Consider the following 26972-nt stretch of genomic DNA (forward strand, 5'->3'; position numbering starts at 1 on the left):
TATGTTTTTGCACCAGTGGCCAGTGGTCAAGTGGCTCCCAGGAAGTGAACAAATGAACAACATGTACATGTAGATATGGGGTTGTCGCCTCGCATGCGAGGCGACAGTATGTGGGTCGATGAATGATCACCTCTCGGTGGCCGTGCAAGTAGGGGATGGGGTGGTGGACGGGTCGGGCAGCTCTACGCAACCACCTTGGCCGTCTCCAACGGCGTCGGCGCGCCCACAGTCGTCGCGACATCCTCCTTGGCAGCGACCTCCTTCAAGCTGGCCGCCAGCCCCTCGACATGCGCGTCCCGCAGGCCCATCTCCAGCAGACCCTTTGCCAAGTTGAGGACATAGTCTGCGTTCTTGCCCGACTCTCCCCTCGCGCGCGAGATCTGTGCGACCATTTGTGGGTGCGCGACGGGGCCGAGGTAATAGTCGTTGGTCGGCGACGCAATGTACGTTATTGCGCGCACAATGTCGCCAGCGGTCGAGTCTTGCAAGAGCGTGCCGGCCGGGGTGACTGCCGTTGTAAAGTCGACGTCGAAGCGAACATAGCCGCCGCGTTCGCGGTGGTCGAGGTAGGCCATGACTTCGTCCTCGTGTTCCAGGTGCAGGCGGTACGCGACCCCCCAGCATATCTCGCCCTCGCTCGGGACGAGGGTCACAACGCGGCCCAGCTGGCTGGGCGTGCCGCGATGGTCTGGAGAGCCTTGCCAGAATCGCCGGGTGTGGTCAACCACCCAGCCCTCGCGGCGCTCGGCGTAGGGAAAGTCGGGGCGCCAGATGATGGAGCCGTAGCCAAAGATCCAAGTCATGGGAAGGGTGGGTGTTGTGATGTCGTGGGTGGGTGGGTGGCAACAAGTGGATGACAAAGTTGCGCAGCGATGAGGTGGAAGGGGTGGTGACTAATGCGTTATGTGGACAGCGGACGGGGTGTTGTGGATGCTGTCTGTGGTGTCTGAGCGACAGGTGGAGATGGAGAATGAGATGGAGAACGAGCGTGCAAGAGTGAGAGTGAGAGAATTATGTAAACTAAATGTAAAATACGCAGCCGACGCTACCATGTCGCACGATTGCGCGATCGCCGACGACGACGGCAGCGTACGGCACCGAGGGGACACGGAGCGAGCGGAGATACAGCGGAACTGGGTTAATCTCGGCGTCTGAAATGTCCTCCCTCGCTTTCGCCTCGCGTCCATCGCTCGCGCTCGCTCCTCTCGGTACCTCTGTCAACGCTGTACGCTGTGACGACAGCAGCTGCGTGTGGAGCTGTTCTTGGGAACTAGCCCTATACCTCACGGCGACCGCACATGCACAAAACCACAGCCCACAGCCGAGATATTGACGTCCAACATGGCGTGCTTTGACTGGATCAAGGCGTGTTCTCGCTTCTCAATACGTGTACGTTCCTCTTGCTCCCTCCCGCTCCCGAGCTCTGTCGCGAGCTGCTCTCTGACACACTCGTCGCGCACCCACATGCTCCTCTCTCCAAACCCAAACTCGCAGCCAGCGGCTGTCAAGTGGTTCTCTCCTCACGGCGTCGTATCCCTGGGGCGTGCACTATTGCATCCCTCTGTCCGTCTGGGGCTGCTTTTTTAGATTCTGTCTATTGGAGGCTCTTGACAAACGCAGTCTCGAGCTTGTTCACCTCGGCCTTGAAGGCAGCGACGGCCTGCCAGCAGTCGAGGGGAGTGTTGGGGTTGGCCCTGCGGGAGCAAGTCAGCGTCGACGGTTGCGGGGGATTCCAGCTGCAGCCTGGTGGCACGGGGAGGAACAGGCTGCGCGCATGGGACAGCGTAGCGAGGCAGCTGTGAGGATGACAGGTGCACATCCAGCAGGCAAGGGAGTGGTGGCTCCATTTGAGGGGAGACTCTCTCCCGCCGTTCCACAGCTCGACCCCAAGTCAATGATGGTTGGTCGATGGTGGGCCCACAATGACCACCATCCCCGCCGCTGTCTCCTCCCAACAATGATCAGGTCGCGCGGCCTTGTTTCGCCGGTCCATTGCCCCCGACACGCGTGACCTGGCGCATTCGGTACTCACGCATAACAAGCCACAACACCCTCCTTGGCGGCCACCAGCTCGGGGCTCTCCTTGCTGGCACGCTCGGCAGCCATACGGGTAACCTTTTCGCGGACCTCCTCAATGTCGCGGCCGAGCACCTCCGATGACAAACCCTTGTCCTTGTCAAGGTTTTCCTTCTCCAGTGCGGACGAGATGGACGACAGAATCTCAGCCTCCTTGGTACGCAGCGCGGCCGACTCGGCGGCGAGGCGGCGGCGAACCAGCTCGTCGGTGCCCGTGGCGGGGGCCGAGGGAGAGGCGGGGGTGGCGAGGCGCGAGATCAGCGAGGGGGCGAACTGCAAAGGACGTTAGCTTGGGGACATTTTGAGTTTGTTATGGAAGACCAGTCGTGCGCTCGCGGGAGCGATTGACCAACGACGGGCTCGGAAAGACCAAAAGAATTGGCCCCTCGTCTGTTGCCGTTTCCAGCTCACCTCTACGCTTGTGCCCTCGGCCTGCGGTGTGACGACGTGGTCGGCCTGGGGAGATGACTGCGCGGCGCCCATGGTGTGCGGTTGTTGTTGTAGAGGGGTGTTTTAGACAGTGAGCAAGGATCGTTCGGCAGCGAAGAGAGGCGACGGTCCGATCCGCGGCGACGGGCGGGCAGATGGGGTGGAATTTGATTCCGCGTTTCCGTAATAGTCGCGACTGCCCCCAGGCTTCAAGCAAGACGACGTTGAAGCCATACCAGTGAAGAATGCATGTATACATATGCTCTGTCTCTACGTCTCCTCTCTACAGTAACGCCCACAAACATCTGTCATCTGCCCTAATCATCCTTGGCAGCTCCCTTGGCGGAAATGGCCATACGCTCCACCACCCGGGTGGTCCGCTGCTTGACCGCCGCCTCCATCTCCTCTTTCAACACCGAGCACGCTGCCACACCAAGTCGCAGCATCTCCTCGAAACGGTCCACATGCAAACGTGTCTCCATCTGGGCCAAAGTCACACGTCCCGACTCGGGCAGAGCAGCGACAACAAGGGTGGGCAGGTCGGACTCTTCGGGGGCCGAGAGATCCAGCATGGCCTGTTTCAAGTGCAGGCCCACAGAGACTGCGGTGACATAGTCGAGCATCGAGATTCCGGCGTCGATGAGGGCAAGGGTGACGGCGTTGATGGCTGTAGGGAGAATGCCTGACGATGTTAGCGCTCATGAGCAACCCGGTGAGTGGAGGAGGGGCGTGGGGTCCCAGAGGGACCGACCATTCAGCCCACCGTCCCCTCGCTTCTGCACAACTTTTCACTCACCTCCGTCAGCAGCCAGGACCTGGACCTGTACGGTAATCTCGGAGCGGGGGTAGAGGTGGGTGAGGATAACGGGCTCGAACGTCTGCCTGATTGCCGCTCCGATTTCGAGGAGGCGCCTGAGGGAAGAGAATCAGTTCAATGCCAACGAGTGTAGGCTATCGGACGGAAACACGCAGCTGATTCCAGGAGAACAGCCAACGGCCAGAGTGGGCAAACTCGATTTGAGATATGCACTGGAGCAAGGCGAGCGAGGATGTGACAGCTTCGTTCGCAGCAGCCGCAGAGGATCACCACTCTTCCTAGCTCCAACGCCTTATTCGTCGTTTGGCTTGTTGCAGTAGCAGCCTTCCGCAGCTGTGGTTGCGTTGTTTCTGGGTCGACACTCACTTGTCGCCACGACTCCTGCTGCCTCCTTGGCCCTGCGCCCAAGGGACGACACCGACCTCGACCACGACGCTGGCCTTGTCGTGTGCTGCGGCTGCACGCTGGCGAGGTTCGCGGGGACCGAATACTGATGCCTGGACTGTGGTGAGGCCCTGGGTGACTTGTGCTGAGCCGTCTGCGGTTGGTGAGGGCGAAAGGGAGAGGGCGAGGGAGCGGAGCTCATAAGGACGACGGTTGTCGTGGCGGAGACCTGCGGGTGGGGGCAGTTAGGAGAGAGAGGGAGACACACATGTGGTGTTGGTACACACCTGCGAGGTTGAGGATTTCTAAGCGGGACATGGTGAGAGGCTGAACTGGATGGGGTGTGAGTGGTTGAGGGGGTTTGATGTATGTCACAATGTGTGCTTGTTGTCGATGAACGCAAAGAGTGAGAGATCTTGCCGCCCTGCGAAACCTTTAACGGCGGGGATGGAATAAATAGAGAGTTCCTTTGCCGCCGCCATCGACGCGTTGGACGGGGTGCGCCGAGATGACATCGAGCCGGGCAGGGACATCGAGAGTGAGCGAGAGCAGCGTCGTCGTCTTGCACTTTTATATAAACCACCCACCCACACACACACAACATGAGTCTGGTGAGTAGTATTCAGCAGGTCTAGCTGTCTACCCCCGACCTGACACCTGGCCCCTCCTTTCTGCAGCTTCCCCCCGAGGACGAAGGTGACGGAATCGAGGTTGCGTGGGAGGACCAGCAGCGCATCAACGCGTTCTCAAAGTTCAACACAAGGCTCGTGGACATCCAGGACCAGCTCAAGGCAAAGATGGTGCGTACAATGTGTTTTTGAGGGACCTCTGCTAGCTACCTGTGTGGCCAGCCACTGGCGACCAGCCGACGCAGCCGACACCTGCAGCCCACGCGGCGGTGACGGCCTTCCTGGGCCTACCTTCCCTCCTCCTTCCCTTCCCTTCCATGCAACGCACTCCCGAACTGACATCCTATACAGGAGGAGAAGGAGTACTACGACGACCTCCAGATGGAGCTCGAACTTGCCGACGACGCCGACCCCGTCCTCTACAAGCTCGGAGAAGCATTCTTCTCCCTGTCCTTGCCAGCGGCCAAGAAGCAACTGCGAAAGGACACCAAACGCTATGACAGCGAGATTGCCGGGTTGAGGGTTAAAGCAGACGAGTGCGAGACGGGCATGAAGGAGTTGAAAGTGCAACTGTGAGTAACGCCGGCTTGTGCTTCTGTGCTTCCAAACCCCTTCGTCTGAGCGACTGCTCTCAAGGTGGTCTGGTCTTTATTGTCAGAGCTGACGATACGGTCCAGATACGCAAAGTTTGGCAAGCAGATCAACCTCGAGACCGGACCCGAGATCTAGACTGCTTCAGTCTGCATTTCTAGATCAGGTGTCCCGGCAAGTCGACAAGTCACCAGTCGACCCCCACGTAATGTCACACAATCGCGGTCGGCTCTCTTGCCCGCAGGTTTAGTTTCTATGGCATGGTGTGCATATGGATACAGGTGTTGCTGTTGCGTAGCGGCGGTGTTGTCGCTAAATGCTGGTGTGTGTGTGTGTGTGTGTGTGTGTTTCGTTTGAGTATGCGCTCTGCGCTCACTCGTCGGCCTCCTCACCCTCCCCCTCGCCCTTGGCCCTCCGCTTAACCTTTTTGACGCGGTTGGCCTTCCTCCTCCTCTCCTTCTCCCAACGCAGCTCGGCCTTGGACCAAGTGCGTGCTTCCACAGCGAGCTTCTCCTTGCGAGTAACCTTGACGGGTGTCTCCTCAGCAACAACGTCACCATCGACGGCAGCCACGTTCTTGACCTCGTCACGAGGCCCCGCCAACACGCTGTCCACGCCTTCCAACTCGCCTCGCACACGCATGAGGTCGAGCCGCTCTTTCAGGATTTGGCGCGCGACAACGCGGTTCTGGGCTCTGGAACGCGTCGGTTGGGCCTGTACACGGATACCCGTGGGGATGTGGATGAGGGAGACGGAGGAGTTGGTCTTGTTAATTGCCTGTCCACCGGGGCCACGGCCTGGAATGGTGTCAGCCCAGGACGGCGAACGCGGGGGCGCGAAACCAAAGTCTGCTTGTGTCTCTGTAGCTCTCAGACATCACAGCCTGTGGCTTGGGCACGCTTCTCCTGTGACACTTGTCCCAGAGAGCTCGACATTGCCAGGGTCGCAACCGATGCAAAAGGATGGGGCTTGCAACCTACCTCGCACAAACTTCTCCTCGAGCTCCGTTTCGGGGATGTCTGGCGATCGATGGCGGCTCAACAGGCGGTTGAGGTGCTTGATAGAGTGTGTCTTGCGCGGACGTCCATTGCTGTAGTTCTTGCTCGAACCCGCGGTAGGGCTGGGAGCTGTGGGCTGCGGAGGAGCTGGTCAGCACATGGGAAGAGGCATGACATGGCCAGACGTAAATATCCGCGACACCCACAAGAGACACAAACACGCCGTCCTGGATCTCCTCTCCCTCCCATTCCGCTGCTTCCTCGGTGCCCACTTCAGCCTCGTCAAAGAAGTCGGCGGACAGTTGATCCTCTGTGGGTTCGGGTGCTGGAGGAGGTGGTTTTAGCGGCTTCAATCGCGGCCTGTGACCGTGCTCGGAATTGGAGGCCGACCGCTGGCACGCCAAGTGGCTGGCGAGAGACACGGGACAGAGTGAGAGATGTGCGTGCGAGGGCGAAGAGGGGACGCATGTTGTGTACGAGGGTGGTGGCCGCCATGGGTATCATGGCGCATTAGGTGACGGGATGTTGCAGCGACGAGAACGCGCTCCGACCCAATGCGCCGAATAGGCCGGGGGGGGGGGGGGGGGGGGGGGGGGGCGTTTATGCCCATTAGAAATTGGAAACCCAATCGCCACCCGTTCCATTAGAAACCCGCGTGGTCGTAAAGCAAATGCCATTAGCAGTGGTCAACCAACGAGAACGAACGGCCGTGACGATGAGGGGGACGCTCTCGAGCAAGACGCAATCCATACATGCAGCTGGGTTCAGACATTGAGGGGACGGGTGCACTATCACTTACGCGACGTACGGACCGCAGAGGGCCTTGACACGGGGCGGGGGACCAAGATAAATCAGGAAGACCAGGCAGAACAACCTTGTCGCGGTCGTCGTCTGTAGAACCCACATGCCCACATCGGCTTGGTACATGAGCGACGATCAGTGGCCTCACTGAGCCACTGCTGACAGGTTGCGCAAGGCAAAAGGAATACTATTGTAGCTCCAGTCTAGTTGAGACATACCGCAAGTGAGTGCCTCTCAGCGCCCTCTCCGAACCTCGTATGTACAGTAAGTCAGTGAGTATGTACAAGGGCAGCACAATAACTTGGCATCCTCAATGGTTCAACTGTAAATAGCTACCACCACCTGTTAGAACGCTGCACATGTTTGCATGTTAGCCGCGAGCACTCGTGTAGCAGCCGAAAAAAAAAACGTACCCATTTCAGCAAGCCACGAGCCATCGATCACAATGTTCGAGCCGGTCATGTAGGCATTCTGGCACCAGTGTCAGAGGAAGAAACTAGACTCCCAGGGCCAGAGGGCCAAGAGCTACTCACAACAATGACGGAAATGATGCACTGCGCATAGTCGATGGCAGTGCCAACCCTCCCAAACGGGATCCGGTACTCGTCACGCCAGTGCTTTGCCGCGTCGGCGCCGACGTTATCAAAGTCTGCCACGCTCATGCCCTATGCCAGGTCAACCCACAGCACATATATCTTGTACTCACAGAAGGAAAGTACCCCGGGCTGAGTGAGTTGACGCGCACACCGAGACCACGGCGAGCAAATTCCGTAGCTTGCATGAGGGTGAGGTGGATCGTGGCGGCCTTACTCGCATTATAGTTGAACTGACCACGCTGGCTCGTGCGCGTGATGCCGCTCAGGCTGGCAATGTTGACGACGTTGCCTGGTTCCGCGTACCCGCCGACGCTCTGGGAAGCAGCCAGAAGTGGGAGGAATGCAGCAGTAGTAAAGTATACCGAGGTCGTGTGAATGTCATACACCTTGCCCCTAAACAACGTTAGCCCCAGCGCATCATCATAACGAGTCGCGCGTACCAGGTCTCGAATGATTCCTCCAACATGGCAGACGAGAGGCCCTCCGCGGTCTGCGCCGCAGAGTTGAGCTCGGCACGGCCCATGTACACGCCATGGTCTGAGGGTTAGAGGGTTAGCGCGTACCACAGACGACAGCTCTATTATACATACTGTTCACTAGCACGTTGACAAACTTCTCGCGTTCTGACACAAACCTGGCGAGGGCTATGGAGGTGTCAGTCGTGATCCGTCTAGAATAAGGAGCGTACTGAGGATTCCGTCCTTGTTGCTGAGGTCGGCCTGAACAGCCACGATGCATCCGTTTCCCTTGCGGGGCTTGAACTTTGCGGCCTCGGTGATGGGCTCAAGGCGGCGACCTGTGATGTAGACGCGACATCCATTCTCGGCGAGCGCAGTGGCAGTGACGAGGCCGAGACCAGTACCACCACCGGTCACTGTTACGGCGTCAGCGCTAAGAGACCTATGGAAACAGGACTTACCGACAGCCACACGGCCCTCCACGCTGTACAACTTGCCGACGTCTAGAGCGTCAGTGCCGGTCACAGATTGCTGGAGGCTAAGGGAGCTCATGGTACGCTCTGGTTTTGGTTGTTCGTGGGGTGGGCTCGCCAGGACATGCGTTTTATGCCATCGATTTCAACCCAGCCAACAGCCAGGGCCTGCCAGTGGCCAGTCAACCGGTTGCCCATCGTCACGCGGATGACTGGCACCCGCTGGCGTTGTCTAGTCGCCGGCATTTTGCGTGGCAGCAGGCGGAGTCGTTCAGGCCGTCTCAGATATGTGAGGGCAACGGCCAAATCACCGTACTGCTTTTGCACACCGTACACAGCCATGGCATTCATCCATCCTCTCATCGGTGGATCGGTGGCACCGTGGCGCTGAGCGGACACGGTGAAATCCGAAGTCGCTTAATTATAAAACACCGGGTGCAGGCCGTTGTACCGCGTACCGCCGCTGTATTTGGGTACACCAGCGGGCCTCATGGTGCCGCCCATCGTGCCGTGCATCGGACCACAGTTGACCGACCTCTGTGTGCAACAATGACCGTCGTCAGCGTATTGTATAAGCCGTGGCGACTGCGTGTTTCTCGCTACCACATCAACCGTTCTATCCCTCAACCAGCGTTCCCTCCACACCCGCCCGCACCATGTCCGAGATAGGAACTCTCCCGCCCAACGCCATGGAGCAGCACTACAACGGTTTCCAGAAGATTGACTACTCAGTTCTCAGTCCCGGTGCAGCTGAGCTCGCGGACGGGACCAGCAACATCAAGTGCGCCTACACTCCAGAACTGGAGATGAAGATGTTGCTGTTCCAGAAACCGGCCGCTGGTCCCGAAGAGGTGGTGATTCACCTTCGCGCTGCGGGAATCTGCGGGTGGGTGCTGAACAATACCCACACTCTGTACTTGGCGTTCTTGGCTGACACGACCGTACAGTTCGGACGTTCACTTCTGGAAAGATGGTAGAATCGCCGACTCCGTTGTGTCGCAGCCATGTTGTGCGGGACACGAGAGTGCCGGCGAGGTTATCGAAGTGGGAGCCAACTGGAAGGATAAGATCAACGTTGGTGACCGTGTGGCTCTGGAAATGGGAATTCCATGCGGCAAGCCCGACTGCGAAGAGTGCCTATCCGGCGGCTACAACGGTTGTAAGTGCTCCTCATTGCGAGCCACGGCAGCCCTGACACACAAACAGGCCCACACACTGTCTTCTTCAGCACGCCTCCTTACCATGGCACCCTTGGTCGATACCCTGTGCACCCAGGTGCGTGGGTGCACAAGCTGCCTGACAACGTTTCATACACCGAGGGGGCACTGTGTGAGCCTCTCTGTGTTGCGTTGGCTGGCATTGAGCGTGGGGGAGTTAAACTTGCCGACCCGGTAGTAATTGCGTGAGTGCACAAATGTGGAACTCGCCGTTGACTTTCAGTGGCGCTGGGCCGATTAGTCTTGCTACACTGCTTGCTGCGCGTGCTGCGGGTGCGGCTCCAGTTGTTATCACCGACGTCGTCGAGTCGCGACTCGACTTTGCGCGCACGCTCGTTCCTGGAGTACGCACCGTACTCATCAACCCCGCCAAGAGTCCCCAGGAAATCGCAGCCGAGGTCCGCACTGCTGCAGGGCTTCCTGTCAAGATTGTGCTCGAGTGCACTGGCATGGAGAGCAGCATCCATGCCGCTACGTATGTGAGTCACATGCACCACGTCCACAAAAAAAATTGCCTGACTCGCAGATTGTCTCGTTTGGCGGACATGTCCACATCATCGGCGTGGGCAAGAGCATCCAGACCGTAGGTGGTCCTCTTCCCAAAAAGTTCTGACATCACCCAGTACCCATTCAGTAGAGTCTCAGAGGGCGAAATTGACATTTCGTTTCAGTTCCGCTACATTCGTCAGGTAAGTAAATGGTTGGCTTCCAGATGGCCGCTTAGACTGCAGTACCAAAAGGCGATTCGACTCGTGTCTGAGGGGCTCGTGAACATTCTGCCACTTGTCACGCACAACGTTCCACTGGCTGAGGCCGTTTCGGCCTTCAACGTCGCTGCGGACCCTTCGCAAGGCGCAATCAAGGTGCACATTGTAGACAATTAATAATCGTACTTTGTGGTCAAAAGTTTCTAAATTGAAAACAATACATGATACCGTTTGCAAGTGCTGAATGCCATTGACACGCGTTTGCAAGCACACCTCTACCTTTCACTCACGCCGTCGGTCAAAAGGCAAATAGAGTGCATCAAGACGAAAAATCAAAGAACACTGTCGTTTGGAGGCGAAACCGGCGACGATATGTATATATTCCTCCAGCAGTTTTCCCAGTGGTGACAGTCGCTGTGTCTCCCGTGGCCTCTACGTCTCGTAAACTGCAACTATGTCTTGGTAGCAAGTGACACAAGCACCTCGGTACCCGGAAGAAAGAAATACATCGTAGCAAAGCTCATCGGACCTTCAAGTCGAACCCAGCCCAAACGGTTGCGACGAGAACAGCGATTCCCTGGCACATCAGAACTACTTCAGCAAACCAGGCGCTCACCAGTACTGTTGATCCAAGGGCCCAGAAGTGTTTGGCAGGATCGACAGCAGGAAGTCGTCCTGGGGTCAACGAGTGTTTCAACTTTGGTTCACATACCAGCTCGCACATAACTTGATCGGCTCCCTGAGCCGCGCCGTCCTCATTCGGAGACTGTGTCGGGGACCCAGCACCTGACCGCACACTGAATGCCCTAAGGACGCGCTGGACATAACGTGCCACGTACATTGGGGCTGCCTGGTCATTTCCTTTCGCCTCATCCGTGCAGAGCTGGTAGATACGTTTGGCCATGTTGATAACCAGGAGTTTCTGGCTCTGAGAAAGATACAAGAATAACTGTGGTGTGAGATTTGGCAATATGCCTGAACCGACATACCTCAAAGACAGTGTGTGCCCAGGTGGTGACCATACATGACGCAATGTCCTGGAGCAGCAGCAGTGAGCCGTCCTCTGCTACTCGGTGGATCTGAACCGAAACGTCGTTCAGCAGTGCCACGCACTGAGCGATTGCTGCTAGACGATCATGGTCATCCAGGAGCTGTACCCGCAAAAAGTGAGGCTTGAGCATCGCATTCATGTTGAACCAGGATAGGAACTTTTGGTCGCTGTCTGGAAGCCCTTCGGAAACTGTATGTAGTAGTCAGTTGACACTGTTTTCAAGATGCATGTCCGCACGTAGACTCCTGGAAAACCACTCATTGTGGTACCGTTGGTACTGTGATATGACGTCGTTTGCCATACTTATGGCGACCTCTGGCGAGAGCGTCGGGTGTTGCAAGGACAGCATGCGGTGCATTTGGTGTATCGGGTGAGCGCTAACGCTGCAAGCCAAATGCATGTCGGCATCGATTCGCAGGTGTCGGTGCTCGCGCCCCCAGTCCTTGGGCTGAGTGTCAACTGGTGCGTCTCCTGTTTGCTCACCGGCTGGATTTCCTCCGCTTTGATGGCTTGTGGCAAGTTAAAGACGGAGGAGTAACTGTGAATGAGCCAACGATGGATGGTATCCGCTCACACTTGATCAAAGCCTGCAGTTGGATTAACACCTCTGCAGGCCGGGCATACGCGTAAATGCACTTACAGGCCAAGCCTTACCGTCAGCCTGTCTCTTCGCACGACTTCACTCACAGAACCAGGTCCGTTCAGCATCCTTATGTCAATCTCCTGCACAGCATGGCCCTACTGCTTACAAGAATCATTCGCGCCTCGTGCTCATCTTCTGGAAGTGGCCTGTCAGGCAGTACATTCCAACGCATTTGGTAACCAAGTCGTATCGCGATGCCAATCTTGACCCATGCGGACCTGTCCGTCGGCGCCTTCCAGTATACCAGGATCAGAAGTGCCTGGACGATACCGGTATCGCATGTGCCAATTGTGATTGCGCGATTTAGAATCGTCTGAGCATGAGTGAGTAAAGGGCCATGCAGTTCAGGTCGAAAGAACTTGGCTGCGGCAGTGAGGATGGCCGTGAAAAGGATGGCGGATGATTGACGAAGGTGGAGAAAGGTGTGCACTAACAAATCAGCCGCGTCTCATGCCTGGCTGATTGCGTACACATAGGGTCCAACAAGGCAATCTTTGGATTGAGATGGAGGTGGAATCTGAACGTTAACTCGGCAAAACCGGCAACCACGTACAGTCGCACGAGCTCAAACGCCTCGAGGTCACTAAGAAAGTTGAGGGAAACTTCGATGTCAGATTGACTCGGTCGTCCAGCCTACTTGGATCCTCCATTGCGCTAACACCAACGGTGCTGCTTTGGCCGAGTCTTGTGACCATATCGTTGACCGTCTCGTCGATCTCGGGCTCCAAGTACTCAGACACGTCAACCTGTCGGGACGGAGCAGCGAGCCTCGTACTTGGGGTGGAGTGCTGCACAGAAACGGGAGAGGTGGTTGATCCAGCTGCTGGCTGGCCGACTGACCGCACCATCCGTGGCGATCCCTCGACACGCGAGGTGGTCGTTTGGTGAGACAAAGGTGCGCTGAAGCGATAAGGCGTTGCATGTACAGGCGGTGGCCCAGGCGCTGTGGTCGGCAGTTGTGGTCCGTTGGCCACTGCAACGGAGGCGAACTCGAGAAACGCCGACTGCCCAGAACACGGGGCCGGGTCATGCGTTGGCCCAGCATTGCCATCCTCGGCAGCAAGTTGCAAGCTCCCAACTTCTATCGTTGGTCCCTCGCTAGCCTCCATGGTCGCTCGCCGGGCGGCGCGTCTGGGAATCAACCACAGCACCGTAGATTGCCCCACCCTCGCCACTTACTCGGCATTCGTTTTACGGCCCCGACGTTGCCGGCTGTAATCACATCTCAACCTCAGCCGGCCTATAACATGGGTCAGTGTACATTTGAGGGAGTTGGAATTGGAACAACCAACTGCAGCGTCCACACGGGACGCTCTGGTCCTCGTTGCCCGTGCATCGGACCTGGCGTCAACGTCTTTTTGGTGTGCGTCGGCCCTAACCTTGATGTTCCGGCATTGCGTACAGCTATGTACGATAAGCCCCTCGTCAAACACGGCCGATACCACAAGCTTACGCATGGCGTTGTTTTTCGGGCCGGTCTGGAGACATTTCTCTTGACAACGACGGTGATGTTGTGGATGTGAGAGGGACGTCAGTGACACCTGGGTACTGTGTCTCGAGGCCCGCAGGTCCATAACGCCGGTCCGGGCATGACGCTGTCAATACACCGGTCCGGTCAGCAGCCGGTCAATTGCGTTGGCTGGCGCTAACGACGTACTCGTCGCTCCCCCATCTCTCTCTCGTCGCCTCGTTACTGCTGTGTACCTGCTGCACACTACCACTACGCCGACGGACATGTGGGCTCCGTATTCAGATCATGCCGCAACATGGCTCCGTACAGGCAGACTGCTCAGCTCACTCCCGGATATCCCCCCGGCTGATAGCCCCACACGTTGTCGACCGGTACGGTGTGGTACCTGGCGCTCCTCTCGATACATATAGATAGTGTTCATGAGCTCTGACAACTTCTGATCCGCAGAGTATCTTTTTTCACTTATTCTCACCATGTCGTCCTCGTTCAACGGTGTCCCAAACAACAGCAACCCTGTGTAAGTCGCCTTACCGTGAGATGGAGTCCAGCCCTGACTCTCCAAGGTGGTGGCATGATTCCTCTCTTCGCCGCAACGTATTTTGGTGCTGCGTTTGCTGCCTCACATCGGTATACTATGGTTACGATGGGTCGCTATTGAACGGTCTTCAATCGCTTGACAAGGTGCGTATTAGTCTCCACAAGCCATGGCTGACAGTAGTTTTACGAAGATTTCCCCCGTCTTCGCGACTCGAGCACGCTTGGTACGACCAGCGCTGCACAGTTCCTTCCGGGCCTGATTGCTCCCTTGATCGTATCCAACGTAGGTCTGCGTGGCCCTTGGGTGGTCACTGACTTTGACAGCTTGCAGACCGGTTTGGTCGCAAGATTCCTCTTACCCTTTCGCTTATCGGTATCATCGTCGGTGCCGTTATTCAGTGCACCAGTAGATCCTTGGGCCAGTTTATCGCGAGCCGAGTGATCGTTGGCATGTTTGGTCAAATCGGTCTGCCTGTAGGGTCTGCTCTACTTGTCGAGATTGCTCAGTAGGTGCAAAGCGGAAAACCTCAATGCTGACTGTCAGCCCACGTCTTCGCTCAATGGCGTCGGCTTGCAACCTGTCATGCTACTACTTTGGTAGCATTATTGCTTCCTGGACGACATACGGCACCCTCATGCACTTTCCCACTTCCTCGTGGTGCTGGCGCCTTCCGTCACTCCTTCAAGCACTCGTACCGGCACTTATCGTGGTGCCCACATTGATTATGCCCGAGTCGCCACGCTGGCTTGTATCCAAGGATCGGGTCGCCGATGCCCAGCGCGTTCTCGCCAACCAGCATGCGAATGGCGATTTGAACGACCCACTTGTCGTTCATGAATTGCAAGAGATTGAGGCTGCTATCGCCGAAGAACGAAGCATTGGCGGCGGATCGCCGGGCTGGGGCGACTTTTTCCGCACCAAGGGCAACCGCTGGCGTCTCCTCATTCTTATCCACGTCGCGGTAGGCGCCCAGTGGAACGGTGTCGGCATCGTGTCGTACTACCTGGTCCCCGTCCTCGCCAGTGTGGGCATCACGACCAGTGCCGACCAGCTCCTTGTTACCGGAGGCATGGCGATCAGTAACTTGTTCTTTGCGTTCGCAGGCGCCTTCATGGTGGAGCGAATGGGTCGACGCAAGCTGTGGATGCTCTCGACCGGACTGATGCTCGTCACCTTTACGATAGTGACGGCACTCTCGGGCGTGTTTACCAAGACACAGAGCCCAGCGGTCGGCGGCGCCGTTGTGGCCTTCCTGTACCTGTACTATGGGGCATACGACATTGCCTGGTGAGCTGAGATACACGTATCAGTGACGGCAAGCTGACAGTATCAGGACGCCACTCACCATTGCGTACCCAGTTGAGGTGCTGCCATTCTCCCTTCGAGCAAAGGGCATGTCGCTATGGTCCTTCTTCGTCGCAGCAGCCCTTTGCGTCAACAACTGGGTCAACCCTATCGCACTTGCGCGCATCGGATTTTGGTACTATATCGTCTTCCTTGTTGTGCTCGTGTACCTCCTCTTCATAGAATACTTCTTCTTCCCAGAGACTAAAGGGTGAGTCCTAACGGATGCGGGCGGGTGGGGGGACAGTGTACTGACTGCAACAGCCTCACTCTCGAGGAGGTAGCCATCCGATTTGATGGTCACGACGATGGCGCCGTCACCCAAGCGAACGGCAGCTTCCATAGCCGCGAGGACCAGAAAGTGGAGCTGGAGCACGACGAGACTGTGCCGAATAACCTGCCCAAGTCGGCCGCGTAAGTGTACATATGGTCGTTAGCGCAACAGCGTTTGTATGTAACTCGTGTACCTAGTGACTGTGTATTGGCCAAAGTCTCCTGAATGCGGCAGAGCTGTGAAACAAACGCCAACATGTGTAGCTATTGTAGCACCTGCGTCGAACAAACACCTTGCAAATGACTTTTGTCGTCGCCGTTCAAACAGTCTTGAAGCCAGACATGCTGTCCAGGTCCACAATTCAACCATCGTAGGAGGGCTGGTGGACAATCCTGCCAGCTTCAGCTGAACAACCATTTTGACGGCTCAGCCCAGGTGTGACCGCCAATGATCCAAAGTGAGCAATGACGTCACGTAGAGGATTGCCGAACCAGTGCGGTGCGCACAAAAAGTCCCCCTTTCCAACCTTCATCTTGCATCCACACCCATCGCCATGTCTATCGTTCGACAGACCGAGCTTACAGCGGCGACCATTGACCCTGCTGCAGAGGTTTACAATGCAGCCTTTAACGTACGCACCTTTTACGTTATCCGCGCTGTCTGGGGGGACGTGCCCGCCGAGGAGGTGGACCCAATCCAGCTCCTCAAGCTGAAGCAGCATGTGTACCGTGCAATCTGCAACCACGAGGTGTACGGAGCATACCTTGATGGTTCTCAAGCACCTGCGGCCATCATGGTCCTCAAGCGACCGGTGGACGGGAACAACCCGCCCAAGTTAGCTTTCCCCCGACTTTGCGGCTGCGGCATTGATGGCTGACATGACAGCAACAAGCTCCCTACACCGTATGATGCCGAATTGGACGCCTACTTTCCTCCAGACGCTGCCGCAAGAGAGCAAGAGGCAAGCGATCCTTTAGTAGCCTTGCTGACGGCCAGTTGGAAGACCACACGGCTACCTTGAAGAAGCAGTCGTGGAAGTCGCAGGGCACGCTCAACTACCATATCTCATATCTTGCTACCAATCCATCTGCACAGCGAAAGGGCCTCGCTTCACGGCTGGTCAGGTTCGCGCTGGAGCGCGCAAAGAGTGAGGGCCGTGAGGTGTCTCTGACAACTCACAGTCGGGAGAATGTGAGTACCGCAAATGGGTTACAGCTGGCTAACAAGCCAAGGTCGATTTTTACGCGCGATTGGGTTTCAACGTGAAGGGTTCGGCAGAGTGGGATATTGGCAACACGCCGTTTACATGGTGGTGTCTCTCAACAGACATGGCGAAAACGGGCAGCGGCACAGACCCATAGCAGTGCAATCTCGACACTGGACCGGTCTCCCCAGAGGGGCACCACTTCATTGCATAGCCACTGTTACAAGATCGAACCACTGCACTGCCAATTTCAGAGAGAGTCATAGAAAGCACGCTCCAGCTCGTTGAACGCCAGATCAAACGGCTCGTTCGGTACGCCAAACGCAAACAGTTGGGTGGTGAACACACCCTGGTGTGTGGGTCAGTGTCGTTCTAACGGACAGGGACCAGCTACTCACCGTGACGCCTGTCGTGGGGTCCATCCAGTAGAAGGTCTTGTAGATACCCTCCCACCACATGCTGTCCTTCTTGCGACCGTGTGGGCTGTCGACCTTGCACACAAACCCGCCGAGAGAGTGTGTGAGGTGGCCGCCATCGATCACTGGCGGTGTATTAGCATGATACGACGGAGACGCAGAACAAGGCGTGAGAGCGCATGAGGGCTGATCCATCCAATAGCTCATCTTTCTGCGCTGCTTGCTTGGTTTGCACAAGACTCACGTTCAGGTGAAATGTGGGGAATGAAACGAGCAAAGTCTGACTGTCCTTGGAAAGTACCTGCCGGCGCCTCGGGCAACTGGTTGGTAAACAGTAGCTTGAACGACTCGGGCGAGATGATGCCGCCGGGCTTGGCCGAAGCCATGACGCCCTGGAGGACGCGCAGGTAGTCACGCGCGGTACCGTACAGACCGGCGCCGCCAGAGGCCTGTCCCTTGGCCGACCCAGGAGTGCAGTCGCGGATGCCGGGGAAGATGATGAGCTTGTGGTCAGTGGGGTCATGTGTCGTGACCTGCTGGAGACGCTTGTAGTCGTCTTCCTTGGGCGTGAAAGTGAGAGTCGTCGCACCGACCGGCTTGAAGATATGCTCCTGGAAGTAGTCCTCGAGCGACTGGCCCGTGACGCGCTCAATGAGAATTCCCGTCCAGTCCAGACCAAGCGAGTAGTTCCATCCCTCTCCGGGCTCAAAGATGAGAGGAAGTTCAAACGATTTGACAGTAAGGTCGGTCGCAATGATCGTGCCAGCATTGTTCAGCTTGACCCACTCGCCCAGGAGCGGGACCATGACATCATAACCAGTGCCATTCGTGTGCGTAAGCAGATTGCGAAGTGTGATCCGCTTGGTGGCCTTGTGCTCAACGGCCTTGCCGTCCTCAATGGCCGTGAGAATCGGGAGCGTTCCGAGCTCGGGAAGGTACTTTGCAATGAGGTCCGGGTCGTCCAAAGTGAGCTTCCCTGCTTCCACGAGTTGGAGTGCCGACAGCGAGACCACCAGCTTGGTCATCGACATGAGCTGGAGAACTGGGGTGTGTTAGTCGAGTGAATGTGCCGAGATGTGCCGAGACCCTCTGCTTCTCACTAGTGTTCTCGTCAATCTGGCCCTTGTCTGGCTGGCCCAACACCTGGTCGCCTTCGGCCTTGAAGTAGAGCGGCTCGGCCTTGGGGTCGGCCGTGGCAATGGCGAAGGTAGCGGCTGGCATGAGGCCAGAGTCGACATGCTTCTTGAGAATGCCGTCGAGCTTTGCCTTGGTGGCGGCAGACACGGTGGGTGGTGAGTTGGCCATTGTAGTGGTTGATCAACAACGCATGCGAGGGGCCCTGGCACTGGCTATTAAGTTGCACGTCGTACCCGAGCTTCCCACCTCGAGGACCCGGGCGGTTGTCGGCCGTCGAGGCGGGCTGGGGGAATGGACTAGGATGATCATGTGATGTGTATCTGTAACAATTGCCATTACGCGGGCCCCCAACACTGACCCGCCGCTCGTCGCCGTCATTGCCCACTCCGCGATCGGATCTTTGTGGCGAGGCTGTTTTATCAGGTAGCCGGCCATGTCACCGTGGCATGACACGGGATATTGGACCAGCATCGATCCGCCAAGCGACCGTGGTTCCGCATTCCCTGTCAAGTGCACCAATTAGTCGACCACGTACCAGCACTCCACGACAACACGGAAAAAGGGTCAGATGATGCTTCGTAGCGCAGGCATGCCGAAATCCTTTGCTGCGCACATCACCGCGAGCCTTGCGCGGGACGTTCCTTCTCCATTGACATTTGCACTTGACGTAACACCGGGGCGGGCTTCCCTCTGATCCTTGGGGAAGCGATCGCAGTGGCACCGCGTTCTCGCCTGGCATGCTTGATCACTGGAGTTTGTCTCGGCAAGTCCCATGCCGACCGAGCCTGCCAGCTGTGCGTGTGGCACAACAGCTGACCCAGTCGCGCAGGAGTTGTATGAACGGGCCTGTTCGTGGGCGGGTGTAGTCTCAGCGAGGAGGATGGACAATTCAGCGGCTATTCCTCCTGTATCCCCACGGAACAACGAGAGTGGTTGCAGCAGAACGGGGCAGTTGGGGTTTGGTTTGCAACCCTGTGGGCGTCCTCTATAAAGCAGCGGGGTGCTACTCGGTCGTCCCCAGCAATTTGACCGGTACAATCAATTGATCACCATGACCACGGACAAGCCGACTATCGTTCTAGACGCCGTTGTTCTTGGAGCAGGAGTGGCAGGCCTGTACCAGCTTTACCAGCTCCGTCGCGAAGGCCTCAACGTGCGTGCCTACGAAGCGGGCGGCGACGTTGGTGGCACCTGGTACTGGAACCGTTACCCCGGTGCACGTTTTGACTCGGAGGCGTACATCTACCAGGTAAGTGGACCGTGGGACGCGCCCGCTGCCCTGTCCCTAATGCTCTCAGTTCTTCTTCGACGAGAAGCTCTACAAGGACTGGAGTTGGACCCAGCGCTTCCCTGGCCAGCCCGAGATTGAGCGCTGGCTCCACTACATCACCGACAGGCTCGACCTCCGCAAGGACATTTCCTTCAACGCAAGGGTCGAGAGCGCACACTACGACGAGGACCGTGGTCGTTGGACCATCAAGACAGGCGCCGGCGATGTGATCGACACTCAGTTCTTCGTCTCTTGTGGAGGCATGCTCTCGGCACCGCTCCACGACCAGTTCGAAGGTATGAAGGACTTTAAGGGCCAGATTGTATACACTTCCAGCTACCCGTCCGAAGGCGTCGATGTCAAGGACAAGAAGGTTGGCGTTATCGGTGTCGGTGCCACGGGCATCCAGGTTGTCCAGACAATGGCTCCCGAGTGCGGCCACATGACTGTCTTTGCGCGGACTCCGCAGTACGTTGTCGCCATGAAGAACCCCACTTTGGGTCCCAAGGAGCAAGACGCATACAAGGCCCGTTACCACGAGCTCAAGGAATCGATCCCCCACACCTTTTCCGGCTTTGAGTATGACTGGGATCCCAAGATCACTTGGGCCACAGCCACCCCGGAGGAACGCCTGCAGCACATGGAAGCCACTTACCAAGACGGAAGCTTGAAGATGTGGCTTGCATCCTTTGGTGAGATCTTCTTCGTCAAGGAGATTAGCGACGCCGTCTCCGACTTTGTGGCCGACAAGATGCGCCAGCGACTCAAGAACGACCCCCACCTTGTCGACGTACTTGTTCCAACCCTCGACGACTATGGATTTGGTACCCACCGCGTCCCGCTCGAGAACAAGTACCTCGAGGCATACCTCCTCCCAAACGTCGAGGCCATCAGTGTCCGCAAGAACCGCAACCCGATCAAGCGTTTCGTCGAAAAGGGTATCGAGTTGTCCGATGGCCGTGTGGTTGAGCTCGATGTTGTCATCCTGGCCACTGGCTTTGATGCTGGAAGCGGCTGTCTGTCGCGTGTCGATGTTCGTGGCAAGGGTGGTGTTTCCCTTCGCGAGGAGTGGGGCAAGGACATCCGTACCACTATGGGTCTCGGCAAGGTCGGTTTCCCCAACCTTCTCACTACTGCCGTGCCCCTGGCTCCCTCTGCGGCGCTGTGCAACATGACCACCTGTCTCTCCCAGCAGACCGAGTGGATCACCGAGCTCGTCAAGACAATGCGCGCTCAAGGTCAGACCAAGATTGAGCCTACCGATGAAGGCGAAGACAAATGGGTTGTGCACCACGACAGTCTGGCCAACGCCACTTTGGTACCCAAGACTGATTCTTGGTGAGTAAACAGTTGCATATACAATATATATGGCCGTATCTTTCCGCCGATCTGCCACAAGCACATCCTCAGGCAATTGCTGACTGGGCAGGTACATGGGCTCTAACGTTCCCGGCAAGCCTCGCCGCATGCTGTCGTACGTCGGTGGTGTGGGCACATATCGCAAGAAGTGTGACGAAGAGGCGGAGGCTGGATACCCGTCATTTGTCCGCTCGTAGTCGCCGTGTTCGCCTCGTCTGTAGTCTGTAATTCTAACAATGGAAAAGCCGGTGCTAATGCGGTCCGCCGGCTGCACGCGCGCTGTCAGTGTGGTCATACGGGTGACGTACAAAATGCGCGCACATTAGCTGCTACGCGCGCACTAACAGTGATCCATGTGGAGCGACAGCCTCGGATGCCGATCTCCGGTGGTCTTGAACTAAGGCACACCCCCCGCGCCGGTGTGGCTAAAGGGCATTGACGGTTAATCCGCCCCCCAACAAACCATGTCGGCATGTTCGGAATGTTGGTGCTGGTGTGGGCGTCTCAGGTGGGCATTGATGTTGTTGCCAGGTCATGTGCTGTCGTCCAACCGAGCCGGGCGGATGAGGCCGCACTCTCACCCACCGGCAATTACATACCTCGGCGGCTGCAATGACCGATGGCCGTCATTCGTACCGCATAGCCGCGTCCGAGGTGACTGACACAGTCAGCCCGTTGGCGTACAAGGTGTGCGTCCTATATATGTATCTGTCCCAGTAGAGCAGTGCACCCGCCAGCGAACCCATATCACTCCCTCTCTCCTCAGTGACCCCCGAACCGACAATGACCGCGTCTACCTCCAACGCCCCACCCGCCAACCTGGCCGACATTCCCAAGACACACAAGGCCGCCGTCTATGACAAGCCTGGTAGCTTGAGCATCAAGGTGGTCGATGTCGATACTCCCGAGCCTGGCGCGGGCGAGGTCCTTGTCCGGCTCACTCACTCGGGTGTCTGCCACTCGGACTACTCTGGTGCGTTTGAACCAGTCTCGGCTACATACTGCAAGGTTTACTGACCCAACCCAGTCATGATGAACGCCTGGAAGGCTCTTCCGTTCCCCACCCAGGAGGGTCAGGTTGGTGGCCACGAGGGTGTTGGCTTTGTTGCCAAGCTTGGCCCCGGTCTGGAGAGTTCTCCGGTCAAGGTCGGAGACCGGGTGGGCATCAAGTGGATGTCGGCTGTCTGCAACGCCTGCCCCGCCTGCCTCCACGGTCGCGACGCCGTGTGCGCCAACGGAAAGATCTCTGGATACTACACCCCTGGGTAAGTGTTGAGTGAATACGTGCATGGAAGCACCACGAGGCATCGGCTAACGTTGCAGCACCTTCCAGCAGTACGCTTTGGGCCCCGCGTCGTATGTGACCCCAATTCCCGACGGCCTTGATTCGGCCGCTGCTGCTCCCATGCTTTGTGCTGGTGTGACCGTGCACGCAGCCCTCAAGAAGGCTGAGATCAAGGGCGGTCAGTACGTCGTCGTCATGGGCGCCGGAGGTGGCCTGGGCCACATTGCCTGCGGCATTGCCTCCAAGGGTCTTGGCGCGAGGGTCATCGGCATCGACCACGGCAGCAAGAAAGCTGTCGCCGTGGAGAGCGGTGCCGAGTTCTTCATCGACTTTACCCAGACCAAGGACGTAGCTGCAGAGGTCATGAAGCTCACCGACGGTCTTGGCGCTCACGGCGTTCTCGTCCTCACCGCCTCAAACGCCGCCTACGGCCAGGCCCCCACCTTCCTTCGCTTTGGTGGCACTGCAGTTTGCGTCGGCATTCCCGAGGGTGACTTGGTCCCCATTGCTTCGGCTTCACCCGCTGCCCTCATCTTCAAGGAGCTCAAGATTTGCGGCAGTGCCGTCGGTGGACGACTCGATGCTATTGAGACCCTCGACTTTGCCAGGCGTGGGGCGGCCAAGACCCACTACAGGACCGCCAAGCTTGAGGACCTCGCACAGGTCTTCCAGGACATGGAGGACGGCAAGATCGAAGGGCGTGTGGTCCTTGAGCTGTAATGCCCTCTCGTGGTTGTACGTTGTGGCTGAAGGTGTGTGGGACTTTCAGTCACGGTTCAGAAGTTGTTATTTGCAGTATGCACGTTGTTGTCGTTGTTATCGCTCGTCACTGGATCACTGGTCGACAAATCTGCATGCCTCTGTTGGGTGATGACCCCGCTGGGGTACACTCTCCGTCCATCTGAACATCGATCAGTCCCAGGTGCGCAGTAGTGTCCAGACGAGTGCTTCCAAGACGGCCAATGCCCTTTTACCGCAGCTGCCGTCACCATTTGTGCCACAAGCGCCAGCGGATCCGTGGAGCGGATCTTTTGCCTGCCGCACATGGTGCCTCTTGCTGATAATAGCCTCTGGGCCTCTGTCCATCTCCCGCGCGCGGATCTGTTTGTTGCGAAAGACAGCATGTCCGACGTTTACAAGCGAAGGGGAACATCATGTTATCCCGCCCGCAACAGCATGCAGCAAACGTGCAGCTGTATTATGGTCTGTGATGGTGAAGCGCGGGTGCGCGGAATATCTGTGTGTGGCCAGGCGGAAAAGCCGGTGATCCGGTGACTAACATGTCCCGCCCCCAGGCTGCTCCCTCTGGCCATCTCTGGACAATCGCCATGAGCGGGGCCCTCTGGGCCGCAACATTGGGTATACATGTGTCCTGGGGGTAAGCAGTGGACACTGTCGATATTCCGTGGATCCGTGGGCCTCCCTAGGGAGTACGGCAAAGCATGTTGCACCACGTTGTGCCACTAAAGCAGTGGGGAGCCGCGTTAGCCACAGAACAGCCAGGTGGCCGCCCGTTCGGTGATGTCACATGATGTTCCGGCTCACGCCAACGGCAATCACATATGGTGCACAAAGGCCAAGCCCATGTTCCCACACATTCTCTCCACCTTTCTCTCACCATCTACATTCGCCAGACCGTTTTCACCAAATGACGCAGAACGATAACAACAGGGTCGCCATTGTCACTGGCGCCGCACAGGGGATCGGCGCGGCCATCGCCCGCCGCTTGTCCAAGGATGGATTCGACGTGGTGATTGCCGACCTGCCTGGTCGCATCGCCGACATCAAGCAGATGGCCGAAACACTGAGCAAGGGCGCAGCACGAGCTGTAGCCGCAGGGTGCGACGTCAAGTCCAAGGCCGATGTGGAAGCACTGGTGAAGACGGCCGTCGACTCGTTTGGTCACCTGGACGTCATGGTCGCCAACGCGGGTATCGCACCCGTGGGTCCATTCCTGTCCATTGACGAAAAGACGATGCAAGACCTTGTGGACGTCAACATCAAGGGTGTGCTCTGGTGTTACCAGGCAGCCGCCAACCAGATGATCGCGCAGGGCACTGGTGGCCGTCTTATCGGTGAGTGGCCACTGGTGAAGCACAGTACTGACATGCACAGCCGCATCATCCATTGCCGGTGTGGAGGGATACGAGGCCTTTGGTGCGTACTCGATGACCAAGTTTGCGGTGCGCGCCCTCAACCAGTCTGCGGCAAAGGAGCTGGGAAAGCACAAGATCAATTGCAACGTCTACTGCCCGGGACCTGTGGACACGCCCATGTGGACCAAGATTGACGAGGCCATTTCGGGAGCGTTGGGTGCACCGCAGGGTAGCTTCACGAAGCAGGTACGTGGCCGTGGGCGCGGGGTTCCGCTTACACATACAGCGTGTCGACAACTCCGTGTTGGGCCGTCTCGTCACCGTCGAGGACGTGGCCAACGGCGTAGCTTTCCTGGCTGGCCCAGACTCGAGCTTTATCACCGGCGAGTCCCTCATGATCTCGGTGAGTTGATTGCCATAACAGGCACGTAGCTGACGCGCAGGGTGGTGACGCGATCCACTAGGGATGTGGAGATGGGATGGTGACGGCCATTTGGCCATTTGCCTGGAAAGCAGTTATGATAAACGGCCATGAATGGAAGTCTGATTCGCACTGCTGGGGGAGAATAGACGAGTTGCTGGTGCGCGAGCTACCCTTTCAACTGCCCTGTGGACATTGACTTTGGAAAGGTAGTGTAAGATATCGGTACTTTACCCACAGGCTTGCTGTTATCGCGCCAGGGCGATGCATGCAATTTGCAAGTGACCGACCGACCAAGCTCCGGCCTCGCTACCTGCACGTCCCCCCATGCCCAATATCCATGCCGTAGGTTGATCTTGAAGGAGAGGGCCGCAACAGCAAACAGCATGCGGGAGGGGGGGGGGAGTGAGGCTTGACCCTTTACGGCCACGCGGAAGCAAAATGTTCATATGCGGAATGGGGGTCACAATATATGCTCTCACCAGAACCGCCCCATCGGTCGGTTGCCGCAACACACTTTATCAAGCTCAAAGCGCGTCAAGCTTCAAGGTCCCCCCGTCCAGTCATGACGGCTCGGCATTCCCCAGTGGACCTGACGACGGATAATTCCGCTCTCATCTACCGGTCGTTTGGGGACCCGCAACAAGTGCTGCACCTCGAGACCGCGCCCCTCCCCGCACTGATACCAAGCAAGCTGCGCGTCACAATGATATATGCGCCTGTCAACCCTTCTGACCTCATTCCTATTACGGGCGCCTACGCACACCGTGTCCATCCCCCCTCTGTGGCGGGCTATGAGGGCGTGGGTCTGGTGGTGTCTGCTCCAAAGACGCATGCGGGGCTTGTCGGTCGCCGCGTACTACCGTTGCGCGGAGTGGGGACATGGCAGACGGTCGTCGACTGCGATCCTGAGCTGGCGGTGCCCGTTCCAGACGAGGTAGACGACCTCGTTGCGGCACGCGCCTACATCAACCCCCTTGCAGCCATAACGATGCTGGACACATGGCCGGTCGCGGGCAAGCGCGTCCTGCTAAGCGGAGCGGGGTCGGCGTGCGCTGAGCTGCTCGGGCTCTGGGCACTGAAGCAAGGTGCTACCACGGTCGTGGGCATTTACCGTTCTGAGGAGCGCAAGGGTCGCCTTCTTGAGTGTGGTATCAAGCCTGTTCAGACGGACGACACGGCCGCCGTAGCTGCTGCTGCGGCCGAAGCCGACCTCACCTTCGATGCCATAGGTGGGCACGTGGGCTCCGCCATTCTCGACGCCATGCGGCCTGGCACTGTGTTCATCGCATACGGTCTCCTATCCGGCCAGCCACTTCGACCCTCGCGAACTCCCCGTGCGAAGTACGAGCTGTTCCATCTGCGCAACCCCCTTGCAACCATGACGTCTGCTGCGTGGCAAGGTCAGTTCAGACACATATGGCCCATGCTTCTCAAACTGGAACTGCAGCCCGTCAAGGTCTTTCCCCTGGAACACTGGCAAGCGGCAATTGAAGAGGCAAAGCGGCCCGGCGGGACAAAGCCCATCCTCAGCTTTCCTTTCCGCTACAGTAGCATAAACTAGCATATGTAATTTGAAACGATCGTCAAGTCCAGCCGGCGCAACTCTCGTGCCCACATTTATAGACTGTTCTCATTCCCAACTCTCTGCTGCTGACTGCCGCCCGTCGTGCCCGTCGCAGTAATCAAGCTGATGCAACAAGCCACGATGCTTCACAGCCAAACAGTGGTACTTTGAAACCCGCGGGTTCTCGGCCGTGGCACATATACTCCAAGTCGCTGGTACGCTGCTGAGCAGTTGGACCACGTATTGATGGACATGTGCTCGACGCCGGTCGTCCACTCTCCATCGCCTGACTCGCGAGGCTGCCCCGAAATGTTTGTGTACCAACCTCATGCACGCCATCCAGAGAATAGCTTCAAAGAAGGTTTCAAGGTCGGCCTTCGAATGACAATGATGGGAACAATGGTAGGAGGTCGTTGACTATGTACAGTGTCCCCCAAAAAGGGCGGTACATAGATAGCGCCGTGACATCACCTCTTCCCTCAAGCACTAGCTCCTTTTGCACACCTACGTTCTGCTCTGCACAGGCCAATTCACGAGTAGCGCAGCTCTGAAATCTAAACTAATCATACCTACCACACGGCCGTGGTGCCTACAGTGATATCGTAGGATTTGTTTCTTTCATTGACGTCGCCGAGCCTATTCAATTAACCCCTCGTTGCGAGTAACACGTTGCACATTCTCGACCACGTCGATTCGGTCCGAACCATGAGCCAAAACACA

The 26972-nt window shown here is 57.4% G+C and overlaps 14 protein-coding genes across 14 annotated transcripts; 8 read left to right on the forward strand and 6 right to left on the reverse strand.

Moving 5' to 3' along the window:
- Window positions 1–182: 182 nt before the first annotated feature.
- EHS24_006695 (uncharacterized protein) lies at window positions 183–803 on the reverse strand (the record flags this gene model as incomplete). Its single annotated transcript, XM_028622098.1, has 1 exon — window positions 183–803. The coding sequence occupies one exon, from the start codon at window positions 801–803 to the stop codon at window positions 183–185; it is 621 nt and encodes a 206-aa protein (XP_028478550.1).
- Window positions 804–1594: 791 nt separating this feature from the next.
- Window positions 1595–2559, reverse strand: EHS24_006696 (uncharacterized protein; the record flags this gene model as incomplete). The annotated part of the gene is made up of 3 exons (XM_028622099.1): window positions 1595–1694; window positions 2033–2349; window positions 2488–2559. 3 exons carry the CDS (start codon window positions 2557–2559, stop codon window positions 1595–1597), a joined length of 489 nt encoding a protein of 162 aa, XP_028478551.1.
- A 263-nt stretch (window positions 2560–2822) lies between these two features.
- Window positions 2823–4024, reverse strand: SKI6 (Exosome non-catalytic core component; the record flags this gene model as incomplete). The annotated part of the gene is made up of 4 exons (XM_028622100.1): window positions 2823–3187; window positions 3302–3417; window positions 3689–3935; window positions 3994–4024. The coding sequence occupies 4 exons, from the start codon at window positions 4022–4024 to the stop codon at window positions 2823–2825; spliced, it is 759 nt and encodes a 252-aa protein (XP_028478552.1).
- A 284-nt stretch (window positions 4025–4308) lies between these two features.
- On the forward strand, window positions 4309–5064 carry EHS24_006698 (uncharacterized protein; the record flags this gene model as incomplete). The annotated part of the gene is made up of 4 exons (XM_028622101.1): window positions 4309–4317; window positions 4384–4506; window positions 4687–4907; window positions 5013–5064. The coding sequence occupies 4 exons, from the start codon at window positions 4309–4311 to the stop codon at window positions 5062–5064; spliced, it is 405 nt and encodes a 134-aa protein (XP_028478553.1).
- Window positions 5065–5298: 234 nt separating this feature from the next.
- On the reverse strand, window positions 5299–8331 carry EHS24_006699 (uncharacterized protein; the record flags this gene model as incomplete). Its single annotated transcript, XM_028622102.1, has 10 exons — window positions 5299–5786; window positions 5907–6060; window positions 6131–6249; window positions 7139–7196; window positions 7259–7390; window positions 7432–7714; window positions 7762–7858; window positions 7912–7965; window positions 8010–8195; window positions 8241–8331. 10 exons carry the CDS (start codon window positions 8329–8331, stop codon window positions 5299–5301), a joined length of 1662 nt encoding a protein of 553 aa, XP_028478554.1.
- Window positions 8332–8908: 577 nt separating this feature from the next.
- On the forward strand, window positions 8909–10353 carry EHS24_006700 (uncharacterized protein; the record flags this gene model as incomplete). Its single annotated transcript, XM_028622103.1, has 7 exons — window positions 8909–9138; window positions 9200–9411; window positions 9459–9654; window positions 9711–9948; window positions 9996–10052; window positions 10141–10158; window positions 10210–10353. The coding sequence occupies 7 exons, from the start codon at window positions 8909–8911 to the stop codon at window positions 10351–10353; spliced, it is 1095 nt and encodes a 364-aa protein (XP_028478555.1).
- A 354-nt stretch (window positions 10354–10707) lies between these two features.
- EHS24_006701 (uncharacterized protein) lies at window positions 10708–12979 on the reverse strand (the record flags this gene model as incomplete). Its single annotated transcript, XM_028622104.1, has 9 exons — window positions 10708–10753; window positions 10793–10851; window positions 10889–11125; window positions 11166–11255; window positions 11334–11416; window positions 11802–11814; window positions 11868–11894; window positions 11977–12299; window positions 12424–12979. The coding sequence occupies 9 exons, from the start codon at window positions 12977–12979 to the stop codon at window positions 10708–10710; spliced, it is 1434 nt and encodes a 477-aa protein (XP_028478556.1).
- An 835-nt stretch (window positions 12980–13814) lies between these two features.
- Window positions 13815–15722, forward strand: EHS24_006702 (uncharacterized protein; the record flags this gene model as incomplete). Its single annotated transcript, XM_028622105.1, has 7 exons — window positions 13815–13858; window positions 14070–14161; window positions 14210–14384; window positions 14480–15166; window positions 15213–15434; window positions 15488–15637; window positions 15695–15722. The coding sequence occupies 7 exons, from the start codon at window positions 13815–13817 to the stop codon at window positions 15720–15722; spliced, it is 1398 nt and encodes a 465-aa protein (XP_028478557.1).
- Window positions 15723–16050: 328 nt separating this feature from the next.
- Window positions 16051–16858, forward strand: EHS24_006703 (uncharacterized protein; the record flags this gene model as incomplete). Its single annotated transcript, XM_028622106.1, has 4 exons — window positions 16051–16331; window positions 16383–16473; window positions 16494–16688; window positions 16730–16858. The coding sequence occupies 4 exons, from the start codon at window positions 16051–16053 to the stop codon at window positions 16856–16858; spliced, it is 696 nt and encodes a 231-aa protein (XP_028478558.1).
- A 93-nt stretch (window positions 16859–16951) lies between these two features.
- EHS24_006704 (uncharacterized protein) lies at window positions 16952–18422 on the reverse strand (the record flags this gene model as incomplete). The annotated part of the gene is made up of 4 exons (XM_028622107.1): window positions 16952–17050; window positions 17100–17242; window positions 17362–18159; window positions 18218–18422. The coding sequence occupies 4 exons, from the start codon at window positions 18420–18422 to the stop codon at window positions 16952–16954; spliced, it is 1245 nt and encodes a 414-aa protein (XP_028478559.1).
- An 883-nt stretch (window positions 18423–19305) lies between these two features.
- Window positions 19306–21080, forward strand: EHS24_006705 (uncharacterized protein; the record flags this gene model as incomplete). The annotated part of the gene is made up of 3 exons (XM_028622108.1): window positions 19306–19503; window positions 19553–20862; window positions 20954–21080. The coding sequence occupies 3 exons, from the start codon at window positions 19306–19308 to the stop codon at window positions 21078–21080; spliced, it is 1635 nt and encodes a 544-aa protein (XP_028478560.1).
- A 586-nt stretch (window positions 21081–21666) lies between these two features.
- On the forward strand, window positions 21667–22888 carry EHS24_006706 (uncharacterized protein; the record flags this gene model as incomplete). The annotated part of the gene is made up of 3 exons (XM_028622109.1): window positions 21667–21856; window positions 21911–22148; window positions 22207–22888. 3 exons carry the CDS (start codon window positions 21667–21669, stop codon window positions 22886–22888), a joined length of 1110 nt encoding a protein of 369 aa, XP_028478561.1.
- A 928-nt stretch (window positions 22889–23816) lies between these two features.
- On the forward strand, window positions 23817–24728 carry EHS24_006707 (uncharacterized protein; the record flags this gene model as incomplete). Its single annotated transcript, XM_028622110.1, has 4 exons — window positions 23817–24243; window positions 24284–24510; window positions 24551–24667; window positions 24708–24728. 4 exons carry the CDS (start codon window positions 23817–23819, stop codon window positions 24726–24728), a joined length of 792 nt encoding a protein of 263 aa, XP_028478562.1.
- A 522-nt stretch (window positions 24729–25250) lies between these two features.
- On the forward strand, window positions 25251–26249 carry EHS24_006708 (uncharacterized protein; the record flags this gene model as incomplete). The annotated part of the gene is made up of 1 exon (XM_028622111.1): window positions 25251–26249. One exon carries the CDS (start codon window positions 25251–25253, stop codon window positions 26247–26249), a length of 999 nt encoding a protein of 332 aa, XP_028478563.1.
- Window positions 26250–26972: the final 723 nt, after the last annotated feature.

This window comes from Apiotrichum porosum (genome assembly GCF_003942205.1).
Source record: "Apiotrichum porosum strain DSM 27194 chromosome Unknown scaffold_3, whole genome shotgun sequence".
NCBI classification, from domain to species: domain Eukaryota; kingdom Fungi; phylum Basidiomycota; class Tremellomycetes; order Trichosporonales; family Trichosporonaceae; genus Apiotrichum; species Apiotrichum porosum.